The sequence below is a fragment of the Rhinolophus ferrumequinum genome, chromosome 3, assembly GCF_004115265.2.
Source record: "Rhinolophus ferrumequinum isolate MPI-CBG mRhiFer1 chromosome 3, mRhiFer1_v1.p, whole genome shotgun sequence".
Classification (NCBI taxonomy): domain Eukaryota; kingdom Metazoa; phylum Chordata; class Mammalia; order Chiroptera; family Rhinolophidae; genus Rhinolophus; species Rhinolophus ferrumequinum.
In genome coordinates, this window is record NC_046286.1 from 55,157,915 (window position 1) to 55,174,470 (window position 16,556).

At 30.9% G+C, this 16,556-nt stretch overlaps 1 protein-coding gene across 3 annotated transcripts in view; it reads right to left on the minus strand.

Moving 5' to 3' along the window:
- ASCC3 (activating signal cointegrator 1 complex subunit 3) overlaps positions 1–16,556 on the minus strand; it is a 288,105-nt gene that overhangs the window by 104,316 nt on the left and 167,233 nt on the right. For 2 of the 3 annotated variants that reach the window (XM_033099400.1, XM_033099394.1), the window contains exons 15-21: positions 16,108–16,299; positions 15,572–15,796; positions 9,392–9,511; positions 6,650–6,814; positions 4,899–4,985; positions 3,869–4,045; positions 245–470 (exon numbers count right to left, since the gene is read on the minus strand). In XM_033099400.1, coding sequence (XP_032955291.1) covers positions 245–470; positions 3,869–4,045; positions 4,899–4,985; positions 6,650–6,814; positions 9,392–9,511; positions 15,572–15,796; positions 16,108–16,299 — 1,192 coding nt within the window. The remainder of the gene's footprint in view (positions 1–244; positions 471–3,868; positions 4,046–4,898; positions 4,986–6,649; positions 6,815–9,391; positions 9,512–15,571; positions 15,797–16,107; positions 16,300–16,556) is intronic. The other variant, XM_033099410.1, reaches the window with a different exon arrangement.

Here is a 16,556-nt window from a genome sequence, read left to right on the forward strand (position 1 = left end):
CAGATTTTATCTGTATAATACTCAACTTAAGGGTGTGACAATCTAAGCATTTTAAATGCTAAGTTTTTCAAGTGACTTCATAAAATTTGGTGGGACTTCTGTTTGAATTTAGATAAATGAAAAAGAAATTTCGCAAAAATTTATCTTGAGTAATGTGAAAATTCACAATACTTTACTTTTACATCTGGTAAAATATTTTATGTGCACAGAACAATACATTAAAACATTTTTGCTTCCTTCTTACCTATTTCATCTTTCCTCATGTCTTTCAGCTTATCCACAGTAAGATTTTTTTCTTCTAATCTTGTCAGAATGTGTGGTGGTAAGACTGAAAACTGTCTCAAAGGGCTAGCCCAACCCCACAGCCTCTTGTCGATGACTTTACTAAGATTCAGGAGCTTGTAGGTCATGGCGGGCCAACGTTTCCTCAAAGCAATTTCAAAAAGAGCACGGACAATTCTAGCTGCATTCTGAAGAATAAAAAGTGGGGACTGGCGCTTAGGTAACATGTACTTTTAAATCTGTCAATAACTTTATTATTCAGTTTCAAAAGAAGTCTGTCCAGCTGCATCCTTTAATATTGTGGCAACATTTATTTTTATATGACCCTAATTATCTTTATTATTTCTACACAAGAATAATCACCTCCGTTATGTGGACATTATCATGTTTAACTTTCAAAGAGTAGCCTTATTTCTAAGTTCTAAGAAAGCTCCTCTCTACACCCCCTAACTACGAAGGAAGTAAGAAGAGACAAAAGGCATGCAAAGTGTTTAGGAGGCTATTGAGGCCATCTCGAATATAAAAGCTTAGTATAGTGAAATGATTACGTTTATAAGGCTATTTAGGGAAATAAGGAAGACTTTGGAATCCAGTCAGGGAGAAAAGTTAGTGAGAGAAGGGTGACAAAGGAAATACTGATGAGTGCAGTTACCCATATTAATGGCTTCCGATTAACTAAGCAATATGTTAACTGCTTTACGTATATTATCTAATTTAACAATTGCATTTGATTGGTTCTGATATTATAACTTTACAGATGAAGATACTGAATCTTGGTGAGGTTAATAATTTCACCAAGGTCACACAGATAGTAGGTGTCAGAGTATCTATTCAAAGCCAGGTCTAAACAATTCCAAACTTAATTACAAGATTTCAAATTCAGTGGTCTGAGAATAACTTCATTAATAGACATATAGAAAGTTACAATGACTGAAGACTTTTTTTACACCTTTGCAGTTAGTCTGCATTTGTTTTGGCTCCTTCTCTCTATCATTAACTTCCCAGATTGTTTTATTAAAAATTGTTTTTAAAGTCATGAACCTGGAGACATAATACCTAATGATATCTGTATTTGAAAATGAAGAATTTTTAATCTGGTCAAAATTATAGCAGATGATTTGACTTGAAAATCTGAAATTATGATCATAAGAGATATGAACTTCAGTTTTATTTTATATGAAATGTGTACCTGTCTTTTGACAAATTGACATTTTGTTGCATTAGTAGACATTTAAGAACAAAAATGTATTTAGAAGTATGAAGATAGTTCTGATACCCATTAATAATGACAGGATGGCTCTTATTAGGCCCAGATAATGATAAATAAAATGAACATTTTGATTATTATGTGTATCAAATAGGTCTTCCTACATCATTCCCATTTGCTTTTGTGAAAAACTGCCTGGCTTATTTTCCCAACTGGGTTTGAATGTATATAATTTATACTTGTTCCCCAAAAATAAGACCTAGCCGGACAATCAGTTCTAATGCATCTTTTGGAGCAAAAATTAATATAAGACCGGTACTTATATTAATATAAGTATAAGTACTTATAGTAAAATAAGACCCGGTCTTATATTAAATATAATATAATATAATATAATATAAAATATATATTGTAATATAATAATATATAATACCGGGTCTTATATAATACCGGGTCTTATATAAGACTGGGTCTTATGTAATGTAATGTAATACAATATAATACCGGGTCTTATATTAATTTTTGCTCCAAAAGACGCATTAGAGCTGATTGTCTGGCAAGGTCTTATTTTTAGGGAAATATGGTATATTTCAGAATCTACAGTTTTCCCTCAAAGCTAAAAGGAATGGAAGGAGAAATCCCATGTGACAAGATATAAACAAGATATTTTATCTGGAATGATATAAATTGAGTGGGAATAATGATCAAAATCTCTGATGTACAGTTTAGAGAAGCTAAATATAGGCTCTTTTATAAAATCGTAGGCTACTTGAGCCAAAAATTTATTTTAGAGGCTGATAGAATAAAGTTTCAGAAATATAGAAGGAAGTGCCATTGCACAGAGCTTGTGGAACTACTGATGGCTTAAAATTAAAATATAAATAAACTCAACAACAATTTATCTAATGCAGTCAATGATGATAAACCTATAACATGTATTTGAGAAAAATCAGGGATGCTTTGAGATATAACCTTAATGTTCTGAGATTGACTTTCTAGGAACCAATCATGAAGAAACCATAACTTTTATATTGTAATTCGTTATCACTCTCTGGTAAGTATCTTCTAATCTTGAATCAAGCAGAAATGTGGCCAGATTATTCATCCACAACCCAGTAAAGCTTTACATTTTAGTTAAATCACTATTTCAATATAAAATCATTAGAAAATATAAAATTACAATATTATATTATTTTTCAGGAAAATACATAAACAAAATAAGTCAAAACAATGAATCCTATAGAAGGTATAGGTTTAGAGAATATATATACATTTTCTATGGCAGAAACATGCTATACAAGATGCCAAAAAACAAAAAGTTTTCATCACACCCAGATTTACTTTATATAGCATATGAAATCGTCACCTGGTTTCTTGGTTACTTTAAGTTACTACATTCATTCAAATTGTTTACCAACATATCTTGGTTCATGTTTGTAAATATTTCATGTTTATAGTTGTATCAAAGCATTCCTGAGTATTCATGGCTGTTTATAATAATCTAACACAAACATACTTTTTTTTATATTGTCTTTGAACAAAATTACAAACATAAGATACATAGTACAATAGTTTCTATATTTAAAATAAGATTAAGGTGTTATTTCTCCTTAACTTAGATGATACATTATTCAAAAAAGAAAAAAAGGTATTCTTTTAAGGTATAGAATATTTTTAAGAAATGTATGTCTGTAAAGGAAACTTCTCATTTGAAAGGTAAATATTGCAAAACAATCTATTTTACTTCACCTTGAGGCTTGAATGTAAACATATAAATATTACAACATTTTATTTATCGTATTTTAAAAAACATACATTTAACAAGCTGCAATTTAGGGAATAATTTTCTTTCAGTCCTTGATTTTTAACCATTAACAGTAGGGAAGAGAGATTTTTTTTTGTTTAAATCAGAGACTTGTACTGAATCTATGGTCTGAGGTATATTTATAAAGCCTTATTTAATGGTAAAAAAATTTGTTTGTTCATATTTCTAACATTTGGGGAAAACTACAATGGTTTCGCAATCTTTTTTCTCTGCTTGTAATATTCTTGTTTTATTGCCCTTTATAAGTAAAAGTAATGAACTTTATCATTTAAAGCAAAAAAAAAAATCAGATATTGGTATTTATAAACTCTAAAATAAAAACAACAGCAGTATTAAAAAGAGCCAAGCTAAACACCAAATCTCACTCCCATTTCTGATGTAACAACATAGATGGCATAAAAGTTGTACAAATTAAACAGAACTAGTTCTAAGATAAAATAGTAACTTGGTAGCATGACATAATGCAATATATTCACAGTATAGCATGAATTAATTCCTGCATCTCTAAAAGAAAACAAGGAAGAAAAAAAATGGGAAGGGATTAATAGTCGTACCTGTGCAACATATGCAGAATCTGATATAAGGGAGAAACTGTCCATCTCTCCTCGGCTGATATAAGTTTGAAGTAGGATATTTATTTTCCCATAATTGTTCTCTACACCTCCAGGAGCTGAGAGTTCACAGAAATTATTTAATAAGGTATCTAACTCCTCTATTTCCTCTTCTCTGACCTGGAAGAAGCAATGTTTTTGTAGATTATTTGGGTTGATTCACTGACACTTTTATATTAAAATTAAACTACATTGCATGCTTTTAAAGTTTCCATTTGATTTTTTTTCCATTTTCCTTTTGTCTACTAAAATAATAATTTTTGTCACAGGTAGCTAATTACATAGAATAAGAAACTATAGTGAGGCTGGTATAATTACATTTCATTATTCATCACCAATATTAAAGTTGCCATTGACATATCAAAATTTGATATGCTACAAAAATTAAATCATCTGACCTCACCATCTTTCAATTGATGAGATTTCATTTTTTATTTGACCAGAGTAAAACCTCTGCCCAAATGGATTAGGGCAAACTTGAATTATCTTCAGATGCATTCATTACAGTCATGTATTTTTATATGGGATAACACATTCACAGCTTAAATCTATGAAGTACTATGATTCAAAGTATTAAAGTTTTCACTGTTAATAAGATTAAATTATAATATGGGTACAGAAAATTCATATGTAAGTTTGAATCATGTATGTCCTTCATATTTTCTTTAGTGAACCTTACAATTGCAAGTAAACAAAAATCTATACATTATATTCTCCGATAGTTTCATTATTGCAAAATCTACTTAAATTATATTTGATTTGCAGTAGAGAGAATAGAATGGTGTCAGGTATGACATAATACCATAATCTAGGATAGTGGACATTGTTGATAAATGGAAGAGCATTTTCTAGTATTCCAGATGTGACGTGCCATACAGCTTAATATCAAGAATAACAATTACTTACAAGCTTTTATAAATGAGTGAATGCATATATGTTATATGTGTTTGATTCAAGCTTTAAATAATCTTACCTTGATTTGATCAAATTCTTCAGCTTTGGAGACTATAGCAAGGATATCACTTTCTGTTTTGTGAGCATCAAAGAGTTCATTGAAGGTCTATCGAAGTAAGTGTTATATTTGATTAAAACAGGTCCAGTAAAATATTTTAAATTAAAAATGTGACTATAAATCACATATTCTCAAAGAACATTTGAACCCTAGACAATGCAGAGTTATGATGTCTGTGGCATACTATTCCAAATTATTGCTTTATACATCATCAAATTCATCAAGGACAAAAAATATTCCTAAAACATAATTAGCTAGAGGACCTTAAGAAACAAAAAGAGCAATAAAATCAATTAATGAAACCTACGTTAGATATGTAAAACCATGTTCAGCATAACATTACAGTTTTGGCTCATTTTCGGCATGGGGATATGGATATCTGTACCACTCACTAAATTTAAGATGACTATATATCATATAAAATTCAGAGAGGAATAACTAAAAATATTTAACCTAAAGAGTCTGGTGAAGATACCAAAATATTACTAGTGAGGGAATATAGAAATTCGGAAAACTGGGAAGAAAAAAATCAACAGAAGGCCATACAAATAAAAACAAAGCTGAAGAAAGTCTACAGTTCCTGAAAGACAGCTGCAAACAGGCTTAAGAAGTAGTTTGGCACCAACACATGACCAGGTAGACAAATGAGAAAGAAAGGTTACTCAGTGGACAAAATGAGTGGATGTGAATAGGTGATGAAAGCAGTAGAATGTACAGAAAATGTTTTCAGTTGAGGAATCAACATATCACATTTTTGAGAGAATGTATGTTAAAAGGCTTTGAAGAAACCTGAAGTGCTATACAAATACAAAGTTTGAGAAAAGATGGGGAAAAGCTGGTAGGCACATGAAAATGTTTCTGAAACCTTCTATACACATAAGCACATGTTAAATAAGTACAAAACTTAGGTTTCACATAGGGCTAGGTTTTCATATAGCTGAAGAAATTTCACTTTATGATTTTTATTACTTTTCCATTTTAAAGACAACTCTAAGTACAAAACTTAAAATGAATATAAGAAAAAAATCCAAACTTTCTCTCTATAAGAATAAAGAGTGAAAATTCACCTTAACCCATCACCTTCTCTTCAAACTTAAGTCTTCTTCACAGGTAATCACTGCTAAGTTTTCCCATGTATTAATATATGTATGCACATACATATACGTTAAATACACATGAAGACATGCATGTACTCTTTAAACTGTAAGTATTATAGTGATACCTAGTCTTACATAAGACTGTTAAAAGGCAACAAGCAAGGCTATAATTACGTAGTCAAAATTTTCTTCAAAAATCTCTTAAATTGCCCAAATGGTACAGCTAGGTTGATAATTTTATTAGTTTTTCTAAGTCTTCTTTGGTCAGTGTTTACCAATTACCTGCAATTAACTTCTCAACTTTTTCTTCAATGATATTATTAAGTTATCACTTCCCACTTAAAATCATTCAGGCATTCATTCTGTAGGTTCCACCAACATGCTCAACTGTTTAGGCTTGAGTGTGAACAGATGGCAAGAAGGTTCTTAAAATTCTAAGTGTTATTTTTTTTCTTGTCTTTACTGAGTATTTGTTATTGAATTCATAGGAGACAAAAGCATTTTGTTCAATTAGTAGCTTTTGTTATTTTGCATTAATGCTATGTGTTGATATCTACAAAGTATTTGCATCTAATAGCAAACATATGATTGTATTTGTCCCACTCAGTATAATACCTCAACGGTGCTGTATTTAATATAGTAGTGGCTGGCGGTTCTACCCAAATCAGTTGAGGAAAAATATCCAGTTCGCTCCTCAAAACGAATCATCCTAGCTTTGTCTAGTTTTCGTCCAACTTCAATGACCAACTGTTCTCGATGCTTTGCTAATGTCGGGTCAATCTATAGAGAAAAAATATAAACATTTGAATGTTTCTTTTAGGTAGTCATCCTATTTCTTTAGAGAGTCCCCTATACCTATTTATGAAAGTTAAAATTTTTGTTGATGTTTTAATTCAAATAAAATTTTTATTATAATTTTTAACGAAGTATATTTTTATAAATTTAGGACATAAATAGAAAATATTTTACTCCCTTAAATAAACCATATAATCCCAAATTTACTTGGTTTGAATGGAATGAAGCTATAAAATTCATTAAAATCATCAATCTGTATATTATCTTCAGACAGTAATATTTTGGAATCTAAAATTCTTACATGGTCTTATAATCTTTACGATCATAAAGATCAGAAACCAGCTATAAGAAAAATATCATTGTCTTCTCCCTCACACACTAAAATAAATAGGGATTTAAAAATATCAAACTGTATTCTTACTTTATCAGTATTCAGAGAAATGACAGTGAGGGTGCTTTCCCCTCTGTCAAAGTTAAAATATACAAAAAAAATATGCAAAGTGATCCTTTCAAAAGTATGGTTTTAGTGTTTTAGCAGTTTTCATCACTCACGGTGGGAAAACCCATTTTCTTAGCAATAATAATAGTAATAATAATAATAATAGTAATGGTAATAATAGCAGCAAAGAGTAAAATAATGTGATAATGAATTTTTGAATAGTTTTGAAACTATTGTATTACAGTCTTTTCTAAGAAGAAAGAATATTTATTAACAAGTTTTCTTGTTACGATAATGTGCGTGTGTGAATATATGTATACACATACACACACACATGCGCACATGCCAGGTCCTAAAGATCGTTCTCTGATCAATAAAATGGAATATGACCATTAAAGGGAAGGGCGGGGTGGTATACAGCTCAAACAAATTTAAAAATCAGAAAAATGAGGCAAAGGAATAATCAGCTGCAGGGAAGTATGACAGAGTCAAGAATCATATTAGCAAATACAAAAAGTCCTAGTTATTTGCTACAAGTGATAAACTGTATATGTCAGGTTCATCTTATGGAAACATTTTATTAATCACATATTACTAAACCATTAAAAATATGTTAAACTGCATGATCTGTGTTGATTCACATGAGTATAGTAGTTGCAAATTCATATTGAGTAATAAAATGAAAACACGTAGGTTAAAAAAAAACAGGAAGGTAAAATTCTCTGAACTGTGAAGGTAGTAAAACTACACATCTCAGAATAAAAAAATTCACTTTCTTTATACTAGAAAATTATAGAAAAATGACTTCTGATATTAACCTAGTACTTAAAACATCAATTGCTGCGTTTATCTTGCTCCAAGAATTGAGATAGCTTAGCCCATAAGAATACATGTGTTTTGTTTTCTTTTACCCCTTCAGTATATTTTCATAGTGCCATTGACTATTTTCACAAATTCACATTTGTGATGAGAATAGCTACTGTCATATTCCTTAAAACTTTTAAGGTTACAGGTTATAATGCACCTAGATTTTATAATGGACAACAACTTGGCTGTAAAAGAAAATGTCCATTTGAGGAATAGGACATATTTTAACTGAGAAAAAAGGTAGTTAAATCCCAATTACAGTAAACCTAAGCATAAAAACATAATGATTTCAGATTAATAGCTTCAGAACTAGTTGTTGCTGCTGTTTTTCTTATTGTTTTTCCCTCCTAAGTCTTACGTTTCAATTTTCCCATGGTCAAATCTGCTGTATAGGAAAAGGAAAAAGGAAGAGAAACAAGATTGGCAACTGCTTTGATAACACAACAGAATATAAATGAAAACTAAGTTATCAGTTAATGCAGGAAAACTACAATTCTAAGTTAAATTCAGCTTCCTTGTTAATTTTGACTTAACACTAGTGAATATCCATATGATGGTAAAATAATGTTTTCATTAGACAACAACAGGGTTCTTTATGTAATTAGGAAGTGTTTACAGTGTAAAAAGCAGAGTTCTAAAGAAAAGACGAGATCTCACAGAATCTGTAAGCCATGTGGCACACAAGTGTAACGCTCCTAAAAAGAGCTCCTACTACATGTATCTGATCTCAGTCTATGCGCACAGTGGAACTAATCCCAACCACCAAACTGTTAAGATAATAACTCATGAATGCCACCTTTTAATTTAGAAATAAGGGTTTAGAGGGACTTGAGAAGAAGAATAGACTGCATATAACATTAGCCTATTATTACAGGTGGTCTGTAAGTTATTTCATGTCAGGAGTAGTCCAAATACTAAATTTACCTTGGTTAAAAAAAAAAACAAAAACACAGCAAAGTATTAGTATTCAATGGAAATAACAAATTGTATGTGAATAATAGATTGATAATAATATAAAGATGAAGTTATTAGTATCAGTGGGAAGAGAGATATTATAAATAAAGTGAAATAAATAGGGGGCAAATTTAATTTTCCTCAGTATTTTCTAAAAAAGATTACAGCTCTTTGTTTTTCTTCCAGATACCTTACTCTTTTCAGATGAGGCAGAAGTAGCAAATATTTATCCTCATAGCATGAAAGGATTACAAAACCAAAAAGAAGGTTTGATTTTCTTTTTTTATAAATGAGTTTTCTACCTGATAAGCCTTGTGACTGATGCCATACACTAATGGATTTGCTCTCATCCGCACATAAAGATAAGTGTAACTTATCCACTTCACTGCTTCTTCCACATTAGTAACTGTTCCCAGAGCAATCTGTAAGTCAAAAATATAACCAAAATTAAACTAATGCATTAAAGTTGAATATAAACATACATCAAAGATCATTTTTTCAAAAGTTAAGTTTTTAAAACACATCAATACGCTGTATTTAAAAGAAGGCAAGCATTATTATTGGACATGCACTACTCCAATTAATTAAAAAATCAGTCCTGCCTCATTTAATTGGGAACAGTACATTAGAAATGCTATCTTCCAAAACTGAACTTACTACAGATTATGGCATTTGATTAGTTTTCCCTAAATTGAGTTTAATTGTATATAACAGTAGAAACATTTTTGGTATTCATTTTTCTTCATCTTGTTTCATTTTTCTTTTGATTTTATTTTATGTGACCACACTACTGAAAATTGAAAATGTAAGTGCACCACAATCAAAATACAATATTGCCAATTCTATCCCTCTTTGTTGTGATTCTGTGTACTGTCATTACCAAAACAACAGAGGATGTAACATTAGTTTTTACCTCTAAAGATGGCAAGTATAAATATACAACATGAACAGAATGGAAAATGCCATCATTTCTGCACAATAACAAAGCATATTTTATTGAGATTTATATATATTAATAATACATACACTTTTAAAAAATCATACAGGAACGGGGAATGGTTTTAACTTTTTATTGGTACTTAAAACTTATGGAAAAAGTAGATGTCTATATATCTGAAGTATAATAAGCACTGGGTAATTCTTTACATTATATTCTAAAAGGAAATATAATTTTCAATATAGCTTTATAATATAACAATAAAACCTAAAGTTAATTTAAAAACACAATGACATGTAAGATCTGTGTAATAAAGAAAAGGGAATTGTTAGAAAATGATTCTAACACAGACTTGCAATAAAAAATTTTCTTAAAAATACATATCCTTAGCCATTGGATCTATAGATAGTCATTTTGCTTGTACTTAAAGTGTTCATTTTAATTTAAAAATTTATCCAAATAGTGAAACTTCATACTTGTATATTTCTTGAACCTGCAGCTCAAAAAATAATTTTAACATCTTAATATTTTAATCAAAGGAGGACAGATGCTCTCCACCTAAATTATTAAATTTTAAAAGAAAAAAAGGAAAAACAAACCCTCTGATTTTAGTACTAAATATAAAAAAAATAAAAACTTTTATGTTTGCTTTACTCCTACATTACAATTTTAAATTCTACATAACTTTGTGAAATAAACATGTGAATACTTTACTTAGCTATTTTAGTTAGTTGAAGATGAGCTATAGCTAAGTATCATTATAATATTACATCATACTATTAGCCATTAAATAGAGAAATAACAAAAAGTAAAAACATGATAAGGCAGAATCTGTTTACTTTTAAATTTACACTATCTTAAAATAAGTCAGACAGAATGACAAATACTGTATGACCTCACTTGTATGTATAATCTAAAAACATCAAACTCATAGAAACAGAGAGTAATAGTGGTTGCTAGGGGCTGAGGGAAGAGGGAAATAGGGAGACGTTGGTCAGGGGGTACAAACTTTCAGTTATAAGATGGGTAAGTTCCGGGTGTCTAATGTACAGCATGGTGACTATAGTCAGTACTGTATTGTATACTTGAAAGTTGCTATGAGAGCAGAGCCTAATGTTCTCATCACAACAACAACAATAACAAAATGGTCCTTATGTGAGGTGAAGGATGTGTGTATTAACTATCGTGGTAAACATTTCACAATATATACATGTACCAATTTATTGCACTGTACATCTTAAACTTACACAATGTCATATGTCAATTATGGAGAGCTGGAAAAAATAAATTTCGACTAATGTATTTACAAATGACTAAACCATCCCCTATGTAGGTAAATAGATACATTTCCTAAAATGTGAACTGTAACACTTCCCACAAAATGAAAAGTAGTAAGAACTAAAATTTAGCCAAGGAAGGAGTTGTACAACACTTTGTAAATATTTATAAGTAACACAGTTAAACATTTTCTAGTCTGCTTAAGGTAAAGGAAACTAGTTTTAATGATATGGCTAAAAATCCAACAACATTCCCCATTTGTGATTCTACTGTTTGACAGCCAAAATTGTGTTAACTCCCTTATGAGCTATAGATATCTTAAAATAATATCATGCAACTCCTAAGAGTAGAAAGTTTTATACAAAATAAAATAAACGCTATTATTTTCTAAATCAGACTCAATAAATTAACATTAATAAGTAATTATCTATTGCCACTAACGATAAGATTAAAAGGAAAGGAAGAAGTAGGTGTCGAAGATCGAATCAAGTAATGCAAGTCTTCTAAATGTTCACCAAAAAGAAACAGACTACCTAGAAAAATGAATGAAAATTTATGATGGTACATCATATTTTGAGATTAATCCTAGATTGCCACCTAGTGACAAAAATTAAAATTTACCTGTAAATATTTGCTGTCACCTAGTGGCTACTTAGTATAGGAGCCTTTTCTAAAATAAGAAATTTTCACAGTATTTCTTTGAAATTTATCCATTCATCTCAGTAATTATATAGTTAGTCAATCACAAGACTGTACCACATAAAGCACAATGGATATGGTAACTAACAGAGCGTGGTCCACGGTCTCAAAAATTTCACCAATCTTGTAGATGAGACCTATGTAATTAAGATGACATATATGAAACCACCATATATACAGTGCTTAGCACATAATATGTATTCAAAGTTTCTTTTAAAGAAAAACACCTAATATGTGAAACTTACAAAAGTGCCATTAGTATACAGTGTAATACCGCCTTATGCTCTGTGAAGTAAAAGAGGGAAAAAAAATCCACCCCCAATTTTCTAATTTAGAAGTAAGGCTCAAAGTATCACTTTGTATCTAAGTTACATACATAAACGTTAGTCTTAAAATTATTTTAGTTGCTTATTTTATGTTTTTTTAAAACTGGCTGAAATCATATAAAAACTAAATAAGCAAATATAATCATCATGAGTATATGTATGTATATAAAAACTCCTTTAGTAAGTAAAATTTACTAAATACATAAAAAATTTATGCTACCATTCGTTCATTTATTTATTCAACTAAAATGTGAGTGTTGGAAGTAAGTACAAATGGGGCTGAGTAAAACAATGGTAAATTATACAATCTTTTCCTGAATATCAATGTGGTACAGACATTTGTTAAGTTTTCACAACAGTCCAGTGAGATTATCCCTATTCTGTAAACGGGAAAATTAGGACTTCAGAGGTGAAGTGAGTACAGTAAGAGCTCGTGTAGGGCAGAACTGTGCTGGAGAGTAACCACAGCCAGACTGGGGAAGGTTGGTCAGATTGTGGAGGCCTCAAATCTAAGGACAAGGTGTTTGTACTATGTCCTGCATAGATGGGAGTGTCTCCATATAAGGAATGGATGTCTGGTTATATAGAAAAACCAACATATTTTAAAGTATGGACTACAGGGGGCTGGCACAGAGCAGGGACCCAGTAATGTCTGCTGAATAAATTTTAATAAGCCTCAAACTTGCTTCAGTTTTTCTCCTAGTGTAAAATTAAGCAGCATTATACAGGGCTGGGATTTGCAACCTTTTGGCATTAGCATTAGGGAGTCAGCCCCATTAGGCATTAATCAACAAAGATGCCTCGCAATAGGTTTGTATTTTCTCCAGTTCTTCTAAACTAATGGTCAGAACCGACACTCATGTTATCAAATATATTAGCAGATGCAACATTCCTAATCTAACATGACCTTTATGGTGATCACTGCCACTGTATAGTCTTGCAAATATTTTAGGAGTCGGAAGACTTAAAAATCCATTACTTTAAGAACACAGCACACATTCCTTTTATAAACTAATTTCACACTTGATTTCCACAGATTCCAAATTTAATTTCACACTCAAATATAATTTAAGGGAGTTTGTTTTCTTAAGAATAAAATGTACTTAAATTGGGAGCTATTCCAGTAGACCAAAATGTGAGAAAGAAATTTTAGTAATGCCTATATTTCACCATATTAGCTAAAAAAATCAAGATATATGTTTCATTATTTGAATGCCCTTTATGGAATTAATGGTTATAGTTGACATTTCTAAAAATGAGATACCTAGTAAGTACTTTATGAATAGGATGTGAATGAATCTATGGACAACAATTTAGTTTTAATTTCTCAGGACTTGACCAATAGTTGCACTGATGGTATTTTATAGTTCCTAAGAAAAAGTATTCCTTGAGGACAAGAGCAGGATTTTACTCCCCTTGTGTCTTCTGCATAACATCATCACCTTGTGTTTACCACTTACAGAAAGCTATCAAGGACAGTAATCCTAAGTTTATGAAGATATAGTTTTCCTTGATATGCTTTTCTAGAAAAATTACATAAAAGAGCCTTGATTTTTATTGTAAGTCAGAGAACTATGACTACCAATTTGAAAAATGTTCACTCCTGGTCTTAGAAGAAAGCAAATGGTAGGTATTCATACAGAGAAATGTATTCACCTTTAACTTACTTCATTTCCTATAATGTAACAGATCTCTAGGCTATAAGGAAAAGCCTAGGTCTGGAGTTAAACAGATCTGAGTTTGAATACTAGTCCCAAACATTAGTAGCTAAATGACCTTTGGGTCAGTTGCATATCTCTCTGAGGACAGTAGTATCTACTTAGCAGGAATATTGAGAGAGTGATAGAATATATAAGAAGCACCCAGCAGAGTCCCGGATTTAACTGGTTCTCGGTAGACTGCTACTATTACTATCCTTGTACAACAGACTATTCCATCGTAGGTACTATTGACCAAAGAACTAATTTTTAAACCAATCATAGTAGGTAGGCAATGAGGTTTGAAATTGATCTACAATATTTTCTTTAGAGTCAAAACTTATTTCCTAATCTTTTTTTTTAATTTTTGTAATTATGATAGTAGAAACCAGCATCTTTTATGACTTTTTCTAACTTCCAACCAGATCGTCCAAACCTTATCTAGCCTTCTGAAGCCAGACCAAATTTTACCGTCTTTCTGAGCAAAGCCTTTCCTGACAGCCTGGGGCGAAAAGTTCTTTCTCGTCCTATAGAACTTATCGCTTTCCAACATTATTGCACTGTGGGTTTTGTTGTTATTGTTGTTGTTCTTTTTCTTCCCTTTGGACTATATGCTCCCTAACACGGCACTGCAGAGTGAGCATGATTTTCATCCTCTAAAAAGACTATAAATAACATCAATAGAATGTAAGTGAAATTTCTATAAATTGTTTAAGAAGTACCTGATATAGGGCTTGTACACAAATAATATTTCATTGTAAATATTTCATTTATTCATCTCTTTAATATTTATATCCCTCTTACTTTCAAAAATTCTTTGAATCAACTTTAAATGTAAGAAAGGATATAGAAGTAAAAAAGCGTGGAACATCAGAACAATAATTAAAAATGTCAAGAAAACAGTAAAACCTCATTTGAATGTTTGACACATAGACTCTTAAATTAAGAATGTTTATCCTTTTTACCAGTTATGATGTTAACTAGGCTTCTAGGGTTTGCTATTTAAATCTTAGCACAAAACAGACATACTTACATAAACACATGAAACAAATTATAATACTCTGGCAATCATATTTTGTATAACAAAGTTAATCAAATGAACTAAAATAAAAGAACTTTATAAACCTTGTAAAAACTAAAAAATGCTTCATAAAAAACTTTGTAAAAGTATAATACAAATACAGTTGCTGTCATTGCTATTTGTTTCCCTAGTTTTTATAGCTTTGGTTAGATTTCTTCCCTATGACAAAACATGCTATATATATATATATATATGCATATATATATATATATATATACACACACATATATATATAGACACACACACATACTTTTAGCAATGAGTTCTTATCAGTTATCATTTGTATCTGTACTACTCTGAACTAATCAATAATATCACCATTCAGTTTGTTGTGTCTTATGACTGTATACTGGCATAAGCTGTATTCCTAAATATTACAAAATAGAACCACCCCAACCTTTATTTTACTTGGTCATTCTTGCAGCTGATGATTCTATGCCAACCTTTTACTCATTAGATCTTACCTCTGCATTTAGGTTATCTGCAAGGCTTTCCAGAAACTGACTCTCAATGGGGTTTTGTTGAGTGAGCAAAGTGAGGTAATGGCTGAGTTTATCATGTGTTGTTATGATGATTCCTTCCCCAAATTTGTCAAATTGTGGTCTTCCAGCTCGACCAAATATCTGCATGACATCTAATATTCCAAGGTCAACAAAGGAGCCTCTTTTTGCGTCATACATTTGTGTTCCCTAGATGAGCAAAAGTTAATAAAAATTTACATAAACACACACAAATATAATCCTGATGGGCTGAACACTGAAATTAGGCAAATATGGAAAGATCTCACAAGTGTACTTTAACTAATCCTTTCATCATCTGTGATAGAGTTAAATTTTCACAATATAAACTAGATTCTTTTGGAGAAAATAATTCTGACCTTATATAAATAACATTCAAAGTCAGTGAAGCAGCCAACTCACAATAATTCTCTAAAGAAATCAATCCACAGGTTTGTTTTAAGACACCACAAATCCATGTAAAAAGGAAGGGAAGCTCTTACCTTAATAACTACAGCGTGGGCAGGAAGGTTCACACCCCAGGCCAACGTGGCTGTACACACCAGGACTCTAATATGCCCATTAGAAAACAAGTTTTCAACCAAATTTCTGTCCGGCCGAAGCATTCCTGCATGATGAATACTAAAACCATCTGGGAATAATTCTCGTACTTGTTTATTTCTTGACTTTTGCACCTAGAGCCGATATAAAACAAAACATAAAAGTGTTTAGCATTTAAAAGAGATTGCTACTTAGCATTTTGTTGAATGCGTTTATCAAAGAGCAAAAAATTATTTTTAAGCATCTTAAGGTCTTACTAAGTATTAGTCTATGATACTTTATACACAATTATTAAAAACTGCCATTTCAATAGATCTTAAAATATAGGTAATCCTGAACATGACACAAAATCCCAACGGAAAGAAGTTAAAACCAAGTGTGTCTTCCACTT